At 34.3% G+C, this 25,407-nt stretch overlaps 1 protein-coding gene across 1 annotated transcript in view; it reads right to left on the bottom strand.

Moving 5' to 3' along the window:
* Nucleotides 1–25,407, bottom strand: part of PDGFC (platelet derived growth factor C) — a 231,621-nt gene that overhangs the window by 7,976 nt on the left and 198,238 nt on the right. Inside the window, exon 4 of the mRNA XM_044682195.1 lies at nt 4,215–4,422. Coding sequence (XP_044538130.1) covers nt 4,215–4,422 — 208 coding nt within the window. The remainder of the gene's footprint in view (nt 1–4,214; nt 4,423–25,407) is intronic.

The following is a 25,407-nucleotide window of genomic DNA, read 5'->3' as shown; positions in this document are numbered from 1 at the left end:
ACTAGCAGACAGGTAAGGATTTCTAGCCCTGTTGAATATTTTGTTCTAATTATCCTGAATTTCCTCTACATTTGTTGAAAAACAAAAACAAACCTATGGCTGCATTTTAAATGTATAAGTTTCATTTTCAAATAAAAGCCCATTTGTGAGGAATGTTGGAAACTTTAAGGATTAAACTTTAAAGATTTAAGGATAACTGGACTTCTTCAATGAGCTAAGATGTATCTAACTTGATATTATATGTTAAGTGAATGGATTAACTAAGTAAAATGGGACATTCAGTCTGATTTTAGTCATAATGAAATCACAACAAGAGAAAATCATAATGTGGTTGGAGGAAGAAAAGAGAACTTTTCTAGAATGCATAGTTAAGTTTAATGCCTCATTTTAAAGGCATAGCACAAATATATGCATATATACACATATATAAATGCAGAACCTTTCTTTAATCCTTATAACCACATTAAATTTTGCCCATATGGATCTGCTAGTATGGCTCTATACTGAAGTCTTTCTTTTGAAGAGGGAAAAAGAAAGCCCTGAAGCAAAAATTGTCCACTGCTTACTTAAGGACTATACTTCTTTGGAGTGTGAATGAAGCTCTTAGCTTTCAAAGGACATTCATCTATCTCAAATGGATTTAAACACACTATATCATGAAAGTAGAAAAAATGACTGTATATGTTCACTTTAAAATGTTTACTTAACCACAATAAAAGGTTAGATAGATTTCCCAAGTGAGCTAAGTTACGGTACCTGCTACAATGTGAAATTTTAAACATACTTTCAACTTAGCTTCCACTCATTTATCATTTTTGACACAAAAGTCAAAAGCCCTTTTTAAGCACTAGCTAAGATTTACTTGGAAAATATGTTGTGTTTTTTTGCAGTAGCAAGGTATGAATGAAAACCACTGAACCAAAAGAAGGAGAGTATAGAAAAGGAACAGAAAAATCACAATGTGGAAACCTCCTGGCTTAATTTGGTCAAAGTTTTTTTTTAATTGTTTATATCATATTTGTAATCTCCGCTATTGTCATTTCTGAGTTTTCAAATTTATATAAACTTCTATTTTAAATTGTGATCATAATTTATAAAAAGAAAAATCTCAAACTCTATGCAAAAGAGTATTTTATTTCTTCAGCAATAAACATATTTTTAACTCAAGGACAACTGTCAAGTTTATGGAACTGAAGAGAGTTCAGCATTTACTTAAAAATAAGAATCACTGAATAAAAATACTACTTCAGATTATCTGAGAAATGGATATGGAGAACATTCTAATAGATACAGATTTGATCCACATATATGTATACATCACACATGTACACATATATGGATATATACATTACATATATACATGTATGCATATAATCTATACACATCCATTTTTCTAAGATTATATGATCTTTGTCATAGTGTTACTTAAAATATGAATACATTTCCAGCCTAAGTTTCTTTAATTCCACTTCACTAAAAATCACAGAATTTAAGTTTAGAATTTTTTTTAATTATAAAAAAGTTACATTAAGTAAGTTTTATTTTCCCCATTGTTCATTCTGTTCAGACTACTGGTACACATATTCAGCTCTAGGCTATTATATTACACTCTCAGTAATGCAATCTGAGGGTGGTCTTTTTAAGATGAATGTGGTAACACTGTGATCTGTTTATTCAGTGGAAAATCTATTTCAATGTCTAATTAGAAGCCTTTCAAAGGTCTTCTCTTAGCTCCTTTGTAGGATGACTGTCAGAGAGGGAGCTGGATTTGTCTATATAGATGTTATCCCACACCTGCATTTGAGTTTACGTAAGGTTCCAAAAATATACACCACTTTTATCACACCTACTGTATGCTGAAAATGTTAATGCTTTTGGCAAACTGTACAGTGCTTCAATGTGGAAAGTGCTAAATGAATATTTGAAAGCTCTGCTTCAGAGTTGGAAGCTTTTCACTTTAGCCTGCCCTTTGGCCAAATCTTCAGCTCACTAGAGAGAGTGTGCATAGTTGGAGTAATAAAGACGGAGCTTGAAGGCAGGTTGTTGGGCTCTGATCCAAGGATCAGCTGTCAGAAAACAAAAACAAAACTCAACTGGAGTCAAGAACCATTTCATCCCCATCTCCTTCTAGTCGATCTAAAAGATAATCTACATTGAATTTGCCAATGTTGGGCTCTATTCATCCTTTTTTTCAGCTATGTTTGTAGATCTTCATTTTCTTGTTCAATGGTGGAAGGGAAAGGAAGTGCTGTCTATGTGCTATTCATCATCAAATCTTATAAATATGTAACAACTTTCCGCATCTGGAGGAGATTTGGCTGGCTGTGTACTTGAACACCAATTTCAAATACCAGAAAAAAGGAAACCATGCCTCTTCGCTTAAACAAAGTTCTCTAGCTGGGCAAGTCTGTACATGGTTTGTTATAACTCACAGATCCAAATAAACTCCAACTGTCAATGCAGCATAAGACAAAAATGTTTTTTTTTTTTTTAATGGCAGGTTTTAGATGAACTGTCCAGGTATAATTTGTTCATGCAAATAACTCAGATGAAGGAAAAGTTTTATCTTTTACCTGACCATTTAGGCTCCCTTCTTAGAGGTTTCCCCATGCACCTTTTTGAAGACACTCAGTGATTCTAGTATATTAAAAATAATCTTTGATTATATAAACACCTGTTATTTCTACTTTTTTCTCCAGGTACAGATATATACTTTTTCTGTTCAGTTAATAGTATAAATCCTTGGAAAAAAGAGTGAATAATTTGACAAATTTTTCATATTCTTTTCAGTGTAAGGATATATATATATATATATGTGTGTGTGTGTGTGTATGTGTGTGTGTGTACATATTATCTGTGTCCTAACATTCTCCAAAATAGATACATTTTATTATTAATAACTTTATATTCATGTGTAACTTTAGTAGCAATTTTATTGAGAGTCTACTTTCTTCTGTTCAATTTTAGTAAATTTTGGATTTCAATTAATTAAGCTTAAGAAACAGTAGCAAGTGCGCTCTTTGTGGTGGCAAAGACCTGGAAAAGGAGGGTATGCCCTTCAATTGCGGAATGGATGAACAAATTGTGGTATCTGTTGGTGATGTAATACTATTGTATTCAAAGGAATAATAAACTGGAGGAATTCCATGTGAACTGGAAAGACCTCCAGGAATTGATGGGGAGTGAAAGGAGCAGAGACAGAAGAACATTGTACACAGAGACGGATACACTGTGGTAAAATCGAATGTAATGCACTTCTGTACTAGCAGCAATGCAATGACCCAGGACAATTCTGAGGGATTTATGGAAAAGAACGCTACCCACATTCAGAGGAAGAACTGAAGGAGTGGAAACAGAGGGAAAAAAGAAAACCAACTGCTTGAACACTTGGTTGATGAGGACATGATTGGGGATGTAGACCTGAAAAGACCACACCCATGTAACTATCAATAATGTGTAAGTAAGTCTTGACTGACCACACATGTTAAAACCAGTGGAAATGTGAGTTAGCTATGGCGGGGGGTGGGGAGGTTGAGGGGGTGAAGGGTAAAGTAAAAACATGATTATGTAAAAAAAATTATGTAACCATGGAAAATTTTTCTAAAAATAAAAAAATTATTAAAAAAAGAAAGAAAGAAACAGTAGCAAGTAGAACCCTAACCTGATCTAATTAAGTGACCTAGGACCGGGAGCTTCTGTAGGCCTTTGCTCCCCCTTTCTCCATGCCTAATTTGTGACTGCCAAGCATCCCTCTAACCCAGTGATTCCCAAAGTGGGCACTACCACCCTCTGGTGGTTGCTGCAGCGATCCAGGGAGGCGTTGATGGCCACAGGTGCATTTATCTTTCCTATTAATTGCTATTAAATTTTTTTTTAAATTAATTTCCAGAGGGATAAGTAATATTTTTTTCTGGAAAGGGGGCAGTAGGCCAAAAAAGTTTGGGAACCACTGCTCTAACCCTTTACAGGACAAGTTATGTCCTAGAAAATGATTTCTGAATCACTGGGTCTTTTGAGAACATGAGATAGGAGGAGCCATCTGGTGCAACTTCTGGAGGAAAGGAGATGGCAGTCAGATACTACAACAAACATATCCTCTCTAATCTCCTCACCTCCAAGTTATTTTAAGAGCTTATAAGTATTTATTGCTTAGAGTTAGATCAGTGACTAGAAAGCATACAACCTGAGTTTTGATATCTAAAAGGAAAGGTTACCTCGGGATTTTCGTCCAAGAACATAAGCCTTTCCAAGGAGCTGCCACGTTGGCCTGTATAAGTCTTCTAGGTCCAGTTGCCATCTATCTGGTTCAAGGTAGCGGATGAGTTCTTCCAAAGTACCAAAGGCAGCAATGGCATTGTTAAGCAAGTCTAGTGGCAATGCTGAGGGGGGTAACACTGAAGGACTTAAGGCTTCTGTGTGGTGCTGAAAAGAAAACAAATTGTTCATTAGCTCTTTTAACCAATCCTTATATAGCATGATATTGAGACTATCCTGATGACCCACAAATTATCGCCATTTTTCATTTGCTGTGGAACCCATAAATGAATATAATACTTTGGATGAGATCTGTTTAAGATAGGGTATAGCAGCATGAGTATCTCAAGACTATATATTTCTTTCTTGCCATCTTTACCTGTGCCTTCCATGGTTTCCACCAATGTCCAAATATATGCAGATAACAATGCTAAGAGTATCACAATATAATCAGTATAACTTAACTGCATGGTCTATATCCCGAGACCTGAAGATACTTTACAGATTAGATAATCTAATGGTTCTTAACTTTTTCTATGTCTATGATACCTTTGGTGGTCTAGCGAAACTTACAGAGCCACTGTCAGAATTATCTTTTTAACTATATAACATAATATGTAAAAGTTTACAAAGGAAATTGATTATATTGAAATAATTATCAAGATATATTTTTAAAAGTTCATGAGCTCTTGGTTGAAACTTTGCTCTAGATTCTAGTCTGATACCTTATTTTGCATTTGAGGAAACTTAGTCTAGCATAGTATCTTGAATGCAATAGGCACTAAGTGGCTTTTTGAAAAATCAATTATTTTTGTTTGTTATGTTAAAGTTTCCAGGTAAATTCCCTAAATGGCTTTTTGATGATCAATTTTTTAATTAACTTTTTTTTCATAATATCTTCCTGATGTCTTTTCTCTTGTCAATTATGTAGGATAAAGTTGAGTTAGGCTTATTATTGTCCATTTTTTGCTAGTTCCAGAGGCTAAATGGTAATATGCATATTAACTAAGTGATTATATTTATAGTACCATGATATTCAAGAAATTGTTATGATGATAATAACAGATATTTTGAAGAAGCAGATAAATGTGTCAGGGCCAGTAGAACTTCAAGTCATAAACACTGATTGACAGGCTTTAGTGAGAAAGGAGGGGGTTAGACACTCCTGGATCTCAAACCCCTCCCCCCTAGCAGTTGCTGTTTCAGTTGGAAATGGAAACTGGCTAAGATTCTTCTGGTAAGTATCTGTTATGGCTGAACCCCAATAATGTTCCCTTTCTTTAATTTATATTCCTCACAGGTCTGATAGAGGAATAAGTAGAAGCTAGTTATCTAACTGTTGAGGACTGGGATAAATGATCTTCTTAAAACTGGCAGCTGACAGGATTCAAACTAGATGACCAGACTTGAGTTGTGAGTATTCCCTCAAATAATTTCCAGGCACAGATATTGAAGGTAAAGGTTATATTAAGAAGTAAAAAGGAAAACTAAAGGAATTAATGAAAGTATTTGGATAAGGAAAGGTGACCCTGAACTGAATGGTGGGGGATGGGGGCATGTGGGCAACTAGATGGCTCAGCGGATTGAGAGCCAGGCCTAAAGACAGGATGTCCAATGTTCCAAACTGACCTCAGCCACTTCCTAGCTATGTGACTCTTGGAAAATCACTTAACCCCCATTTCTCAGTACTTAAACCCTTGTCTTAGAACCAAAACACAGTATTAATTCTTTTTTTTAAATCAATTTATTTATTTAGAATATTTTTCCATGGTTACATAATTCATAATCTTTCCCTCCACTCTTCCCTTCCTCCTCCCATAGCTGGCAAGCAATTTAACTGGTTATACATGTATCATTGTTCAAAACCACAGTATTAATTTTAAGAAAGAGTATTTTTAAAAAGAATGAATAAAAATGAGGTTCACAGAAATTATTTTTAAAAAGATGGTTTCCTCAATTTAGAAATTAATATAGGAGATAAAGCATAAGAGGTAAAACTTTGTTGAACTCAGATTTATAATTCAGATAGCAATAATTAAGCATGATGCACAACTCCTACTATAATATCTTTAAATTATAGCCAGTGGAGTACAATTCAAGAAGAGGAAGAAGGGAAAAGTTCCTATGTATAATTAACATACAAGGATTCTCTCCCTTAAGTGTGCGCAGGCCTTGAGGTATCAAGATGGCAGTTGGGGTTGGGAAGAAATCATTTGTCATGCAGTTATCACTTTTTATGAAAAAAATTTCTGATGGAAAAAAATAAAATATTTAAGATTTTGAAATCTCTATATATGAAAATGTCTAAACTGAATCTACCACACAAATCAGTTTTGTCGACATTTCAGAATAAGTATAATGAGACCCAGTAGAGAAAATAGTTTAATCTATGGACAGACATTCTCATGACTCCTTGTCCCACCCACTTAGTTCAAGGAAGAAAAAGGTTGGTTCCTTTTGTAAGTTCTGCTTTTCTAAGAAGGCAAAATGTATCAAGACAAAGGAGAAAGGAGGGGGAAAAAAAGAAATAGGAAGAAACTTCTCTTCTTATTTCTTCTGAGCTATTTTCTCTTACAAAAATCTATTGACAATAATGATTGATGTCTTTCCAAGAATCCTTCTTTTTTTCTTTCCTATTCAGTTTCTAGAACATTGCAACTTGGTGCATTTTTATTTTAAAATACTGAATTGTTTTATGATGCAATATCAGTTTTCTAATTAGATCTAGAATTGTGTCAACAGTCAGATTTACCTTAACCAAGCTGTGTTTCAGTTTTCATTATTATGACTATTTCATTTCTGAAGATCATCAAAATACTCATTATCATTTCATTGTCTCAAGAACAAAACAATTTCACATTTTATAATAGAATTCACAGTAATAAGCACATATCAGGATTTAATTTTTCAGCCTAATGCTGTGTTATTCCTTAACATCACTCACTATTATTCAAGAAAAGATAATATGCTGTTTGCTCTACCATAGATAAACTCGGAAGGTCCATTTCTTCCCATTTTATAAGTCTACAAAAGAGAAAATCATGGCAGGATTTGTGTAGAGCTTTTGAACAGAGAAATAGTATCGTGTGTTAAAAAGAAAATAGTCTAGAGTCAGAGAACTTATTTTCAAATCCTTACTGCTATCTCTTTGAAAAAAAGACGAACTCTATACTGAGCAATTTTCTCACTTTTAATATAAGAGGATGTGGGAAGCCAATGAATGGATAATCCATGAAGTCTTCTTCAGTTCTCACCCCTAAAATCTTAATATACATACAAATTACCAGATCACATGGAATGCAAAGTAAAAGCTGTATCTTTGTATTTTTCTTCTGAATGAGTCACAGCTAAAGAAGCAACAGAGAACACTAGAAAGTGTCCTCATTATGAATTACAAGCCTAGACTTGAGTGTTCCATTGAGCCACTAACTTTATGATCATGGAGAGGTTATTGAACCTTTCTGACCCTCAGTTTTTTGCCTCTTCCCCATTCCTACCTCCATCTGTAAAACAGTAGCGAGGGGCATGCAAAGCCTATGAATGAGAAAGGTCCAATGCAGGTAAACTACATACAAATCTCATGTTTATACATTTTGAATATTTTCACCAAGAAAAAATCAGCAGGCACAGACATGGCAAGCACCAAAGAACATCACAGAGAATGAAACTGATTATATTTGAACAGACAGGAAAAGGCTCATTACTGATGTGGGAGTCATTCCTGAATCAGCTGTCTGAATATAGTCAGACTACTGACTTGTTTGAGATGAACTCAAAATTCATATAAAACTCAACGAAGAATATACTAAGGAGAATTCTATGGTATACATTTGAAACAATTCAGTCTTGACCCATTGAATGAAGTTATTGACAATGAAAACTAGTTAATGATGATGGAAGAGACAACTTGCTATACCAATGGCAGTAATTCTATACAAAAACTTCAACTGTTATAAGTCAGCTGCAATAAGAAGTGTACTAAAAAGGCCTACGAAAACTCTTTACATATTTATAGGGCAAAAGCTGAGAGCAGCCAAAACCAATACTACTATAGAATATGAACTTTTTGGTACCAATCTGATGGAAAGAAGATGATCATGGGCATTCGTGTCCCTCAGAATAGAGGGAAGCAGTGCATGCCAAATGGAAGTTCCATGAGAGACGTAACTAATGTATCCTGAGGGCATTTAAGGATGGAAGGAAAAAACAGGATTAAATAAAAGAAAAAAGAAAAAAAGTACAAAAATATTTATCACAAACTGTTCTTATCTTCAAGAATAATACAATTTCTGTGTATTATATGTCTTTAATACTATAGTCCTCACTTGTTTAGGGGGGAAAATGAAAGTAATGAAAACAAAAATGGGGAAAGCATCCAGGTTACACTGAGTATATATAGAGAAGGCAACACAGTTGTGAGGGAATTGAGGTATTTATTCACAAGGCACTTAAAGGATAAGAAGAAACCAAAGGTATAGAGAAATTCTCAGGCCTTTGTCAATTAAAAAACAATTTATTAAACACTGATAACTATTGACCTATATACCTATTGTGTGGTATTATAAAACATACATTCACTTCAGCACATATTGCTGACACCACCTTTCAGGAGATTATATTTCATAGTTGATCAAATCTTTATCATCATATGCAATTTACTGAAAGATACAGAGAACACTATAATCTGTTTGGATTATTTACTATTTTAAAGCATATTTGACTCAGTAGAATAAAATACCTCCTATAAGTGTCAATTCCAAACTGTCTCTCTTCTCCCAAATCATTCAAGATTCTTTGAAAGCTGTAATACAGATGACCATGTCTAACTCTGATCATAAACATCAGGTGAGTCATAAAATGTGGAGACACGTTTGCCAGCAATTTGAAGAGGATTTTTGCATCGATGTTGAGATCCTCTAGATCCAAGTAGGGCAATGCTGTCCATCTGCAAGTAGATGTTTCAGGCCAGTGAACTCTATAGAAGCTCTTGGAAGTGAACCATAAGGAACAGGATGGAAGATTGTAGCTACTTCGATTATTACACTGAATTGAAGGATTATCCCAGGATGCCTGTCTATTCATATATACAAATAGGTCAAAGAGTATACAAATGGACAAAGTATTAGGCTCATACATAAACTGGGGGAGGTCAAAGGCTGAATTGCCTTCAGGAAAATGGAAAACTATTTTAATAATCCAAAATTTCTCCAATAAATAAAGGTCCATATTATTAATACTAATATTAATAAAAATAATAATGTATTCTTACAGAGATAGGGGCAAGGATCACAGTAATTTCTGATTATTTGAAATACATATTATGTAGAGGGCAATGGAGAGTTTCCCAGTAGATATGAACATGGGCTATAACACGTAACAAAGGAAAAACTTCAAAGAACAGTAAGGAAGGATGTTATCAGAGAAATGTGTTTGAGGCTAAAGGCTGTCTTGTGGTAGGCTACAAAGGCACAATAGAAAGAGAGATGAACCTAGGAACTGGGATCTAAAGACTAGCTTGGCCACTGACTGCCTCATGATGTTAGGTAAGTCATTTAACTTCTATGTCTCAGTTTCCACATGTGTAAAATGAGGAGGTTGAATTAGATGGCATCGAAGATTTATTCCAGCTCCAGAGGGGGGAAAAAAAAAAAAAAAAGATTAACTGGTCACATTGCAAGGGTAGGAGAAAACTCAAATACTCTACTAGTATCCTTGTGATCTCAGGAGATGTTGAAGAAAACTTTCAGTATATTGGGTAGACACCTTAAAACTAATTTATTATGGAAGGACATTAGTAAGAAGAGAATCCATTGAACAGGCATTTTATTGTTGTTGCTTTGTCATCCAGTCTTATCTGACTCTTTTTGAAGCTGCGAACCATACGTAGCACACTAATGCTGTTTATGGTGTTTTCTTAGCAAAGATACTGGAATGATCTGACATTTCCTTCTCTAGTACTTTAAGGCAAACAAAGGTTAAGTGACTTACCCAGAGTCATGTAGCTAATATCTTAGATCTTCCTGACTCCAGGTTCAGTGCTCTGTCCACTGAGCCACTGGCCTGCTTCCAGATGCATGCATAAAGACATCAAATTGAGTACAAAATATGAGATAACTGGAGGACTCTGAGAATTTCTACAAATATTATGCTAGAATGTGAAGTTTTTTTTCTATAAATGCATATGAAATATAATATAATTTCCTCATGAATTCACAAACCAAATGGGAATAAATTATGAGCAAGTTCTACATGGTCTTAACATCAGAAAAAATAGTTTTATATTCAGAGTATTGATTTAAGAAGGACTTAAAGCAGATAACATATGTATGGAATCAGAATATAGTGAAAATAATGCTGCATTTAATGAGTGGACCTAGTTTTTATAGTGGATTTACCACTTGCTACCTATTTGATGCCTATGTGATCTTGAGTGTCATTTGCTTTTTCTGTAAACAGGAGGGATTGGGATGAGAGGTTCTAACGCCCCTTCCTGTTCTAAATTCTATAATTTCTCACCAGGATATTGTACTGTATACTTTATTACTCCTCTGATCTTAGGACTTGGTTTCCTCATTTGTAAAATGGCCTGACCAAACAGGGATTCTTAACCTTTTTTTGTCATGGAAAGCCTATAGATCTTTTCTCAGAATAACATGTTTACCTAAATAAAATAAGATACACAGTACTACAAAAGAAGCCAATTGTTAGTAAGATGCAATTATCAAAATATTTTGAAAAGCAAATTCAGAGACCTTGCATTAGAATCCACAGGACTAAATAGTCTCTAAAATTCTTTCCAGTTCTAAATCAATCAGCTCTGGATCCTCTGCCTCATCCCAATTAAGAGAATAAACTTTAGTCATAAAGCTCAATATTCTGACTTGTCTGGGAAAAAAAAAAAAGTAAGTCATGGACTTGCCACTTTAAAGCACAGAGTTAAGAGGGAAAAAAGTCTGAAATGAATGCAGACAGATCAGATTCTTGAAGGGTTAGCCTAACCTGCAGGATGTATTCTTACTTTTATTTATGGAAAAAAAAATACACCCTTGTGATCACCAGGCAAAACAGCTCTGGTTGACATCTGGAAACTCAAGACAACAAGATTTGCTGCCAAAACCAGTTTCCTAACCAATTCCTTCTCCAAAGTTACCCTTCTAAATCAACATTTTTTCTGTGTTTTGGGTTTAGTTTGGTCAAGATGTTTCACGAGTAAGTTTCTTGCTTTTTCTCAGAAGAAGAGTTTTCATCCTGTGAGGGACACTCTATAGGATCTAAACTTAAATTCTAATGTACTGCTAAATTTGCAAAGGCTGTAGTTCCTTATCTCTGGATTCCTGTATCTTGTCTTTTTATTAGAATTTTTGTGGCTAGTACAATTTTAAAAATATCCCATTTACAATGAATCTTCCTTAGACAAATATACACCACACAAACGTTTACCTTGTGTATCATAGCAACAGCTGCAAAATATTTAGGCCCCATAAAGATTTATGCTGCAGCTTACTTAGCCAACCTCATACAATACATTTGAAACTGATAAGAAGCCTTTCACCTCATGCATACCTACCAGAAGGGTTAGGAATGCAGATTAGACTTTATTGTTGCAGTTTTAAAAAATGTTAATCCAGGAGGTGGTGGGAGGGCTGAAGAATGTCCCCTATTGTGTAATTCCACCTCTTAAAGGTGTATCTAATCTCATTTAAGTTCTGTCAAGCTGTTAAACTGTACATGTACCTGCATTTTAAAGAGTTTAAGAATCCCACAGGGCACTAGGACGGAAATGACTGCCAGGATAAACCAAGAGGTGTTGCAGAAACAGAAGAGTGACCTGGAAGAATGCCCTTAGAGGTTGTTCTTTACCCTCATCTTCACCCTTTCTGATGAGAAAACTTCCCCCAAAGTTGTCAGGAATAGGTTGGGTAATGTTTTAGCACTATTTTTAGATAAGCAGAGAAAAAGTAAGCACAAAACCCCAAAGCAGAGATGCTTCCATATGTTTTGGGAAATGTATTTGGGGGAAATGAAGCTCAGCATCCTCCAGCTAATAAATCTTTGGCAGAATGGCCATTGGTTGACAGGAAGCTCTAATTGTTGAGAGATTTTCACTGAATTAAAAGAAGAATATAAAATAAAACAGCCTATACATACAACATGCTACTGATGACGCATGACCATAGAGAATAATATGCAACAGTCCTGTTTCCTCAAGTCAAAACCAAAAGCCAAGTTCAAAGGTCCTTCAGGCTTGGGAAAACTGAAAAAAAGAGATGTCATACCTTGGATCAAATGCAAGGAGATGGATGAAAATGTGAGGAAAACTGTGTTCTTCTTAAAAGCGTGATGCTTCATCTTTCAAAAAATGTGAATATACCTCTTTGGAAAAAATAATGGTCAGCTTCTGCTGACTGAATTTCAGTTAGAACCAAATCACACAACCTTAAGCTAATTATGTTTATAGAATTAATTAACGCTATTTTCATATACATAGACCCTCATAAAGCAATAGCAACTTGTGACCACCTGATCAACAGAGAAACTACCTAATAAATCTCTCCTTCTTGAGGAAAAATAGAACCACCAACTTTTATCATGCACTATATTTAACAAACAGGATTTTCCCATTCAGTTCCTATGAATACTGCCTCAAACTAAAGACATCAAATGTGAATAATAAAGAAATATTCAATATTTTATCTTGATCAGAAAACTATAGAATGACTAAATGCCATAGCCCCAATATCTATTTTGAAAATGGAGGATGTAAGCTATACAAGTTCCCCCGTTATTAAGATTTAAAAGATCATTTTTGTGAATCAAAAATATGATATGCCATAAAACAATAATTTGTAGCTGCAAGGATTTGAAGAGAGTAGTACATTATTCTCATCCTAGTCTTTGAGAAACTAGATACTTCTTGATCAATGTTGGGATAGCAAGGGGGTGCAGTGGATAGAGCATTCACTTAAAAGTCAGAAAAGATGAGAGCTCAAAAATGACTTCAGACAATTTTTATCTGTGTGATCCTGGGAAAGTCAAATAGCTCTTGTCTATGTAAAACCATAGAAGGCAATGGTAAATCACTCCATATCTTTCCCAAGAAAACCCCATGGGCTGTTGGTAGACAAGGTCATGAAGAGTTGGACACAAATGAACAAGACCTAGGTTGGACCAGCTAGAATGCAGCTGGTGGCATCTAAAGTCAGAAAGAAAGGGAAATGTAAGCCAATCACATCAGAAGAAAATGCAATTATACCACAATCTGCAAAGAGATACTCGCTTCATGATTCTTTAGGGAATGTGTAAGGCACTGAGAGCATGGCTTCTACAAATTCATTATTAATTTTTACCAAGTCTTGGGCAGCTTCAGCAGCAGCAGCACCACCACCATGATGATTGTTATCATCATCATCATCATCATCATCATCAACATGATCTATTTATTAAGCACTTGTTAAATGCTAAGAATACAAAAAAGGTGAATGCATATTCTCTTCTCTCAAAGCTCCCATCCTAATGGGAAAGATAGCCTTCTACAGTTCTGTAAATAAAGTAAACACATAAGATATATGGCATATAAATGGGAAATCATCTCCGGGAGGAGGGAAGAGAATGTTAGCTGGGAAGAATGTTTCTTACAAAAGTGGTATTTTAGTTGAAAGTTAAACCAGAGAATCTAAGAGGTGGAGATGAGCAGGAATAGGCATTGGGGAGAGTTGTTTACAAAGATGTGGAGATAGGTGATGGAGCTTTATGTGCAAGGGACAGAAGATAGGTCAGCAGTAATCAAACAGTGGGTATGTATAGAGGCATAAAGCAAAGCAAAACAAAACAAAACAAAACAAAACAAAACAAAACAAAACAAAACAGAAAAAGAAGAAATCAGGCTGTGAAAGATTTTAAAAGTCCAATAGAGAACTTCATTATTTTGCTTGGGAGACCAGGAAGGCACAGGAGATTATTAAGCAGAAAAATGCCATGATAAGATCTGTACTTAGGAAGATCACTTTGGAAACAATAGAAGAAACACTGGAAATAGAAAGGTCTTGGCTGAGTAGGGCACTGTTTAGATTTTTTTTTTTAAAGAAACTTGAAAATGTAATTTCCTCCTTTAATTAATATGGAAAATTCAAGGAAAAAAATATGGAATGTCTAGAATTAACAATAATTCAGCTACTCAAAAATCACTTGAATTTGGCAATGGGATTTCGAGGTCCTATTTATTCAGAGGGAATAATTATACTAGAATATAAATGAATTTGCAAAGCATTTCTAAGTCTTAATTCTCATCAATTCTATATGTAAATTTGCTGCCAGATATAGCAGTTCTAGAGGTCAGATTATGAACACATTGCTATTTCCTTAAGCACCTGATGTCAGGCACAGTTACAAATATTATAAAATCATTGTTAATCATATATGATAAGCAAACCCATTAACTCTCATCCAACAAATACAAAGCTCTATCAGAAGAGGCTTAAACCACTCAGGTATGTAATTCCGAATTTCATATAACTTTATAAAATTTCTTCAGCAATAAACCTTTTAATAAAAATGATTTGTTAAAAAACTCTCACCTTCTGTCTTAGAATCAATATTATGTATTGATTCTAAGGCAGAAGAGTGATAAGTGGCAGACAATGAGGATTAAGTAACTTACCCAGGGTCATGCAAGCTAGGAAATGTCTGAGGCCAGGACCTCCCATTTCAAGTTCTGGCTCTCATTCCACTGAACCACCCAGCTGACCCCAGTGATGGACCTTGAAAATTATGATAGATCTTGAAAATTTAGGAATAATATCCCCAGTAGCAGTGTTGCCCTTAGAAAACTGTCTGTGGAATTCACAAATGGAGGAATATTATGTTGAACAAGATGTATATGTGTAGACAAATATATATTAAAAAAAAAATAAAAAAAAATATATATATATATACACACACACATCAAAAAATGCTCATTCAAGCACCATAAGTAAGAGTTAATATGGTATAATCAATAGTCAGCTCATCTTGAAATCAAGAAGAACTGAATTCAATTCTCTGCCTTTGCCTTTACCTGTTAAGAAAGTCAACTCAGACTTAGTTGAAGAAAATACGGTGACTTGCTGTATTAGAAGGAAGTTCCTATTCTAGTAAAATAAGAAGTCCAGTTTTGGACACATGTGTACATATATATCCTATAATAGATTAGCAATATGTGTATATGTAATATACGTATGCATATCATATTCACACTTGCAGCCATACATGTACAACTTATATTCTGTTTTCTAGGGGTGACTAGTTTTTGTTACAAGACATATTAAGAAATTTCATGATTTATTTTGGTATGAGTCGAATGGAGTGACATTACCCATGCATATTACTCAGTTTTCAATGATAAACACACCCAACATTCTTGTAACACATACATGGCATATCACAACTTGTCCTGCCCTGCAGGGAAAGTCCTTGAACAAACTTTTTTTTTCTCTACTAAAACATTTATATACAGCAGTTGTCTGGGGAGGTGGCAGGGAGGAAAAAGGAGAAAGACTAAGGAGAAATGAGGATTAAACAACAAAAATCATCTAATATAATACTCCAATTGGTTATGACTTACAATAAGTCTACGAAAAGCTTTTTAGACCAAATCATTAGCTCATATCATTCCCATATTCTATGGTAAAGACTCTTATGTTTCCTTTTGTTATGAGTCTCTCTGACAATAGAGTGTGTCCAGCAAAATCCTTTTTATCTATTTATCTATCTATTTTTACCACTTCCTTCCCCTTTTTTTACATTCATTTAATTAATTACTTTGGAACATTTTTTCATGGTTGCATGATTCATGTTCTTTCCCTCCCCCTCCCGAGGCAACTAGCAATTCCACTGGGTTTTACATGTATCATTGATCAAAAGCTATTTCCATATTATCAATATTTGCATTAGAGTGATCATTTAAAGTCAACATCTCCAATCATATCCTCATCGAACCATGTGATCAATCATATGTTTTTCTTCTGCATTTCTACTCCCACAGTTCTTTCTCTGGATGTGGATAGTGTTCTTTCTCATAAGTCCCTCAGAACTGGCAGACCCTTTTTTAGAATAATGCTTTTAAAACATTAAGGGAAATATGCTTCAGGGATAGGCTGGAGGAAGGAGGATGGAAGAAAATAAAGGAGGGAGTGAGGAGGGAAAAGGAAGGAGGATAAGGATGAAGGAAGAAAATTATTTATTAAGCATCTACTATGTGCCAGGTATTATTCTAAATACTTTATTTATATTGCTACTCTTGATTCGTTACAATAACCCTGGGAAGTAGGTGCTCTTATGATTCCTACTTTATAGATAATAATAGTTAAAACCTTTATATAGTACTTAGTATTTGTCATGTAGGCAAATTGGTGGTGCAGTGGATAGAGCACTGGACTTCAAACCAGAAAGATCTAAGTTCATATCTGACCTTAGATGTTTACTAGTTGTATGACCTTGGCAAAGTCACCTTAGCCTCTGCAGGGATAAAACTGGAGAAGGAAAATGCAATTACTCCAGTATCTTTGCTGAGAAAACTCCACAGATAACTGGTCCTCAGGGTTATAGAGAATCAGACTCAAATGAATGACTGAACTACATATGTGACATGCATTGTGATAAGCAATTTGTTAAGTATTATCTCATTTGATCCTCACAAGGATAGGTGCTGTTATTAGACCCAATTTTGCTGATAAGGAAACTGAGACATAGAGTGATTAGCGCAGACATATGTGTCTGGTGTTGGCTTTGAACTCAGGTCTTCCAGACTCTAAGTCCAACATTCTTTCACTGTTTCATGTTACATGATCTTACAAGCTTAAAGTTTGGAGGGATAGTTCTTTTGCATTAGATGAATCCTGCCATGCAATCTTTAGAAGTTTTCCATAGCCAAATGGATAACATTTTTCCTGGGTTCTATTCTCATTATTGGAAATTCCCAGTATGTTGCAATGTCATCATGTCTTACATTCTTCTGTAATTGAAGATGAATGTTATACAGGTACAGAGTAATGTAAAAATGGTTGCACCCAATATATCTCTTTATTACAGGCATCTATACTTAAAATGGCTTTGCATTTCATAGCCAAATAACCATTTCCCTCTGAGAGAGGGCTTACTGAAGAGAGAACCACCAGAAAAGAATCATCAATGAGAATACAAATGTTCTCGGTCTATATGAAAAGAGTTCAAGAAGATACTTCAAAATTCCTAACATCACCCTCAGCAGAAACTAGTGAAAATTGTTGCCTACTGATGATAATTTATAACTGAAAGGAAAATGTTCTTCTTGGATAAGAAAGGGAATATACGAAAAATCAGCTCTCTCGCCCCTGAATCCACTCCTCAAGTGGTCCTGAATTCCAAAAGACTTTGCTGATCATATAATGAGAAAAGTAATGAATTGACCCATTATGGTATAATCCATTTTCATGGAGTTTCAGATATAGAGAGTTGAAGATTCAATCTTTAGCAGTCATTGATTGCATGGAATTGAAACATGAGTGGCTGAGGAGGTTATTATATATTCTATACAGGTTTCAGCACTTAGAGGTTACCATTGACTGATACTGATTCAATGACTTTTCTACAAGGGAATTTCTAGGAAAGGGTTGTTGATTATACTTTACTAAATTGGGGAAATGAAGAAGCATATAAATACAATGCTCAGTGTCATGGTTTGAAACAGAAGTGATTGTGAAAATCAAAACATTCACAAAATCATAGGATAGTGTCAGAAAGGATTTTAGAATCCTGCTTCTGATCTAATACTGGAATATCTTTTATAACAATTTTGACAGAGAGAGACACCTATTCTTTTTTTGAACACCTTCTGGAACAAGGAATTTATGATTTTGCCCAGTGGCTTACCATTTTCAGATATTTTTCATATTTAGGAAAGTTTTTCTTTATGTTAAACCAAAATCTTCCCATCTGTAATTTCTAGTGGTCCTAATTCTGCCCTTTGGACAGATATAGAAGAAATCAAATCTCTCTTTTAACTCGACCTTCAAACACTTGAATATTACTTGAATATTACATCTTTGCTGAGATTTTCATATGCAGATGAAATATTTACAATTCTTTCATCTATGTCTTAGAAATTTAACTACTAATTCCTTAGTCAATAAGAAAATCCAATTAATTTTTGTCTCATTTCTTGGAAATATGAAGTTTTACTAAGTCCTCTGTTCCAGACACACAAATACGTTGTAGCAGGTAAGTGTTCCAGATTTGAAGACAAAACAAACACATAGGTTCGAATTCTGACAACTACTATTCACTCTAAATGGAATCTGAACAATTCCTTCATCTCTTTGTGTCTCAATTTCTTCATGTACATAAAGAGAGAACCAAATAATGGTAAGGGTCCCTTCTAGCCCTGGATCTTTTCCACATGGATTTCTTCATTGACTATCCCATTTATTAAAAAAAATATAAGTATTAATAGCAACATCAATATTAGCTCATTTACTAAACAATTTCCATTCTATTGAATTTCAACAGGAAAATATTTCATTTCAAATATTTCCCAAGGGATTTAAAACCTTCCACAGAATGAATGTTCATATAATTTCAGACATTGGCCAATTTTCAAAAGTAATTAAGTGAAAGCAATTTGAAAGTGAATATTCATATAGAGAAGGCCCTCTCTGTCATGGCTTCTGCCTTTTCCCATAAATTATTTACACTTTAAGGTATTTTATTTTTCTAAATTTCTTATTTTCCTGTTCATTGATGCAGATGTACTGGATGCCTTGTGATGATTTTATGCAGAATATATGGAAATAATTATACACCCATACCGGCAAAATTGTGGTTTTATATGCTCTGGTGAATTGCGGTTTCGACTTGGGCTGCTGTCATTCATAATCTAGGAAGTGGTTATTTTTGTTTTTTAGTTTTAAGTTCAAAATAACAAAATCTATGACATTGCATTAACCTCTTTCCATTGATATTTAAAGCAAGAATGGAACAATCCTCTAGTAACTGAGTAAAGCTGCTTCACAGTGAACTTTGTAAATGTTTCAGAATTCTATTGAGTCCAGTGTTACAGACTGAAGGTATTCATTGAATACACACTAAATAGATTGAAGGAAGCTGGCAAAGCATGGGTTTCCCCCTTTAATCAAATACAGAGGGAGAGAGAGGGAGAAACTTTATGAATCCTAAATGGAACTCCAGGAAAATAAATCTCTGAAATTCCACTAAAATAGTCATGTAATTCAAAATGAGGTTGAGGAATATAAATCTCTCTCGAAAACTTTATTTTGTTAAAACATATGAATTTGTTTTTGAAAATGCCTATCTAAATGCCATTTTAAAAAAAAGACCTAGTCTTACTATCTTTCCCAGGCTTGAAATTCGGAGGCCTTTCATTGGCTTGATCCCAGATCTACAAAGGAAGTTTGTAGTTGCTGTGTTTCTAACATAGGTAAGTTTGCCCTTTTTTAGGCAACCTGATAGCAACTCACTCTGGGGGTTGGGGGGGGGGTCACTATATTAAAGCTGAACTAAATTAACATGGGACACCTAATCAACTTAGCTCACTGCAGCTCTGAACACCAGAATCTATGAGATCTGCCAGCCTAAGGCTTCCTGGTAAAAGGGACCACAAACAGGAGCCACCACTGGGGATATAATGCCATGTTTTACCCAATTCATCACATCAGAATTAAATGATATAATACGTGAAAAGTACTTTGTATAGCTCAAAGTACTATATAAAATAGTATTACTCTGATATAAAATGACTCACACAAATGCAAAACACCAAATATAGAGAGTTCATTTTTTTCAATGGAAATATACTACATGTACTCTTGTAGTGGGGCAAAAGAGAAAAATGTTTCTTTATATAAGAGACAGTAACTACTAGCAGAGTATCACCATTTACAACATTCTAAATTCATGTGAAAAATTAAAACACTAGCAGATTTGAGCTATTATTATTTACTTTTTTTTCTTTTTGCGTGTTGGTACAATTTTCAATAATCGTTTTCTGACATCTTGTGATCTATGTTGCTTCCTTACCTTTTACCACTCCCCCTTCCTCAAAACACAGGCACTATGATATAGGTCATATATATATTATTACAAAAAACATATTTCCATATGCATTATGTTGTGAAATAAGACACATATTACTTACACTAAAGAAAAATTCAAGAGAAGACTAGCATGCTGCAAAAGGCATTCAGACTGCTTTAGTTTCTTAAAAAAAGCAGTGGATAGGCTTTTTTGTCATTAGTCCCTTGGGGATGTTCAAGATCCTCACATTGCTGATAAAATTTAAGTCATTCATAGTTGATTATTATTGTTATTGTTGTTATTGTGTAAAATGTTCTCCTTGTACTGTTTACTTCAATTTGCATCATCACTTTATGTATGTCCAGGTTTTGTTGTGATTGCCTTGTCCATCGTTTCTTATGGAACAACAGTATTCTATTACAATTATTTGGCATATCTTGTTCAGGCATTCCCAAACTGATGGGCATCTCTTCAATTTCTAAGTCTTTGCCACTGCAAAAATAATTACTACTATAAATATTTTCTGTACCGGTAGGTTCTTTCCCCTTAACTCTGATCTCTTTGGGAGACAGACCTAGTAGTAGTATTGCCAGGTCAGAGGGTATGTACAGTTTTATGCTACTTTAGGCATAGTTCCAAATTGTTCTCCAGAATGCTTGGATCACTTCACACCTCTCAGACTCGTTAATACAGGGAAAAAAAAATAAAATGATAAATGTTGGAGGGGATGTGGGAAAACTGCAACAACTAGTAGAGCTGTGAACTGATCTAACCATTCTGGAGAACAATTTGGAATCATCCCCAAAGGGCAACAAAACTGTGAATACCCTCTGTATCTCAAAGAGATCAAAGATAGAGGAAAAGGTCCTTCTTGTACAAAAATATTTATAGCTTCTCTTTTTTTTTGTATGGTGACAAATAATAATAAAATGAAGGATTGCCCATCAATTGGGGAATGGCTGAAGAAATTTTACCATATGATGGTATTTGAATACTACTGTGATTTAAGAAATGATGAACAAGATAATCACACACATGCAAAAATCTGGAAGGACTGAAATAAAGTGATACGCAGCGAAGTGAGCAGAATTAGGAGAACACTGTATACAGGAACAGCAATAAAGTATGATGGTCAACTGGGAATGACAACTATTATCAGCAATACAGTGATTCAGGACTATTACAAAGGACCCAAGTCTAAAGACTATGCTCTGAGATAGAAGGAACTGATGGAGTCTGAATATAGATTGAAGTATATCATTTTCCCAATTATTTCCTCCTGAATTTTTCTTTAGTGTGTTATGTATTTTATTTTACAACATGATGAACATGGAAATATGTATTATGTGATAACAAATGTACAAGCTGTACCATTTTACCTACCATCTTGGGGAAAGGAAAAGGATGGAAAGGAAGGAGAGAATATGGATCACAAAATGTCAGAAAACAATTACTGGAAATTGTATCGACATATTATCTGAGGGGGAAAAAGGCACTCAGCATAGTGCCTGACATAGTAGGTACCTAATAAATGCTTATTCTATCCCTCCCCTCCTCAATAAGGAACATACCAACTTAAAAAGAAATACTCTCTCATCTAAAAGCCTTTAATATAAAATGCACCACAATATACATATTTATCTTTAAACAAACATGGGGAATTTGGCAAAGATTTAACATTTGCTGAGGTAAAAGTAAAATTTGCTAATAGGTGGGAAGGAAGTAATATAGTGCCAAGAAAGATTGAATATAAACTGGTATCTAATGGTGTGGAGACTAAGAAATACTATGTTCAGAGGTTCTATACAGAAAAAAAAAAAAAATGTTACTGGACTTGTTACTGAGTCCATTATCTATGTCTCAGTTCAGGTAATTTTTTATTCTAATTTTGTTGACTCCACCTTTAATAAGAGTAGTCTACTGGGTCCCAGTATATCTAGATGCATTTTTAGGATTAAGAGGCAGGGTAAAGTATATCTTCAAAATTTCTCTAATTCCAGGATGTATATATAATTTTAAGAATTGTCCATTATCTTCTACTGGATTTAGCCTTAGTGTGATTTAACAAGAACCAGTTTTTTTGTTACCCATTTTTCTTCTCCTTTCTTTGGTTGGTAATGCACTATACTGTCCTTTTTTTTTGGTGTTGTTGTTCTTCTATCTCTCTGACTATCCTTCGACTTTTTTTCACTAGTTTGTCTTTCTTCTGCCTAATTGGTGTGTTCTCCAAGGCTCTGCCATTGGAAATTCTTCTCTTTTGTTAATCTTATTCCCTCCTACAGCTGGAACTATGGCTATCCTCCAGCTGATGCACAGATTATAGAACTCCCTCTCTTACAGCTGCCCAGGCTCTAAATTTACCTCTCCAATAGGGAGAAGTTAGGAAATACATCTCAAAATAAGATAGAAACAAATTTCTTGTTTTTATTCCAGATAACAGACCTTACGCATTTTATCACATCTCTCTACTAGCAAATAAGTGTGAATACCATGTTTTCTCTATTTTTTTTTCCTAGACCTTAGCATAGGGTCCTGATTCCATCAAGGGTTAAATAAGTGCTTACTGAAAGCTTACATCATCTTTATTGATCAGTCATTTTCAGTTATGTCTACCTCTTTGTGATTCCACTTGAGGTCTTCTTGGGAAAGATACTGGAGTGATTTGTTATTTCCTTTTCCAGATCATTTTATAGATAAGGAAACTGAATAAAAGTGTTCATACACATCTGGTGTTAGGATAAATTATGTGACGAGCGGTCATATTTGAATACAGAAAGAGTGCCATCCACTGCCCAGCACTATATGAATTGTACCACTTAGCTGACCTTTTTATCATCTACTCCACCATTTTATTTAGGTCTCTAGAGTATTCAAAAGCAACTATGTACAAGGCTAACTGTCCAGGACCTGTAATATGTGTATAAATGTTATTCTCCTGGGAAATATAAAAAGAGTTCAATTGGTTAGAAGAGTTATTTTGCTTATGCCAATTATAAAGGAATGGCGACTGGTTTACAACATGGTTTACTAAATAAATAAATAAGCTCTAGCCTGATAGAAACTGAAACATAAACATAAGGGTAATATTCATGGGCTTTGGTCCAGAAGATGATTCATAAACATATGTATCAAAGAATCTTCCCACAAAATGGCTATTCTTGAGTTTGCTTGATAGTAAATCAATGTTAAGGTTAATGGTATATCTACCATTACTTTTTATTTAGTATAAATGACATGTTTAATAACATTTTTCCTGAAAAAGTTCCATATTTAAATCTACAATCTATTATTGCTTTTTCATGTTAAAATCTTTAGGTATACCTGAAAAATACCATATGAGAGGGGCCATTGAAGAAAATGGAAGATATAGAAAAAGTTGAAAACTAGGATTATGACAAGGGAAAAATAGGGGAAAGTAGTAGCATATTCTAATTATATTTCGGGAAAATCTCTTTTAAAAACTTCATATTCACCACATTGTCATGGCTACCTTAATAAACATTCACTTTATTCTTCCTTTTATTATGTGTATCAGACTAAAGTTATTCATATTAAAAGTCCATTTCTGAGGGCAGCTGGATGGCTCAGTGGATTGCAAGCTAAGCTTAGAGACAGGAGGTCCTGGGTTTAAATTTGGCCTCAGAAGTTTTCTAGTTGTGTGACCCTGGGCAAGTTACCTAATTAATATCCATGGCCTAGTCCTTGCTATTTTTTCTGCCTTGATACCTATATACAGTATTGATTCTAACAGAAGGTAAGAGTTTCTGAAGAAAAAAAAAAATAAGTACATTGTTGTGTTGAATGTGTATTCTTTTCAGAAAAATATATGAGAAACTCCTGGTTTTCACTTGTATAACTTTATTGCCTATCAATTCTAATACTTTCAGGAAGAGAAAACAGTAACTGATTTCTCAATTTCATGTATTTTATTCCCCAATAAATAGTTTTACTTTTTAAAATTTAAATATGAACTTCTGACAGTATATACTACTAGATGTCCTTCAAAATTGCAACTTTATATGGATTTCTGGATTTTAAAAGTTTTCATGGTTTGTTGTTTTGTGGTGGTATCTCCTTTTTAATTGAATTTAATTTTTTCAATTACATGTAGAAACACTTTTTGGCAATTATTTCTGACATTTTGCAATTCTGATTTTATCCTTCCCTCCATCCCACTTCCAGAAACTGTAAATAGTCTGAGGTGTTATAGCAATGCTTTCATGGAATGCATATTTCAATATTCTCCATATTCTGACAGAAAACAAATAAATATTCAATTAAAAAACTCTTCAAGGGAATAAAGTAAAGCATGGCAAGCTTTGATGTGAAATCAGGTTCCAACATTTCTTCATTTGTTGTTGTTTATCATGAGTCTCTTGGGGCTATCTTGGAACCTTGTTATGCTGATAATAATATCGATTTCACCACTGATCATCATACAAAATATTATAAACAGTGTTCTCTCAGTTCTGCATCAGTTCACATAAGTCTTTCCATGTTTCTTTGAACTCATACGTTTCATCATTTCTTAGGGCTCAATAGTTTTCCATTACAACCATATTGCCACAGATTTTTCCTGATTGATGGAAAACCCTCTCAGTTTCTAACTCTTCACCATTATAAAAGAGCTGCTAAAAAATATTTTTGAACAAGTAGGTACTTTTGCCTTATCCCTGATCTCTTTGGGACTTTGGTCGAAGGGTTTTATGCACAGTTTTATGGTCCTTTGACATGGTTCCAAATTGCTCTCCAGTATGTTTGTATCAGTTCACAGTTCCAAAAACTAATATATTAGTGTCTCATCTTTCCCACATCTGCTCCAATGTGTACCATTTTTCTTTTTTATCATATTAGTCATTCTTTTAGGTGTGAAAAGGTATCTTAGAGTTGTTTTAATTTGCATTTCTCTAATCAATATTGATTTGAAGCACTACCTCATATGGTTATAGTTTTAATTTCTTCATTTGAGAAATGCCTATTCCTATGATTGGGCAATTTAACAACTGGGGAAAGCTTTGCATTCTTACAAATTTGGTTCACTTCTCTATATATTTGAGAAATAAAGCCTTTGTCAGAGACACTTGTTATGAACTTTCCTTTTACTTTGTT

Source organism: Gracilinanus agilis, chromosome 6 (assembly GCF_016433145.1).
Source record: "Gracilinanus agilis isolate LMUSP501 chromosome 6, AgileGrace, whole genome shotgun sequence".
Taxonomy (NCBI): domain Eukaryota; kingdom Metazoa; phylum Chordata; class Mammalia; order Didelphimorphia; family Didelphidae; genus Gracilinanus; species Gracilinanus agilis.
This window is presented reverse-complemented; position numbering and strand designations above follow the sequence as displayed.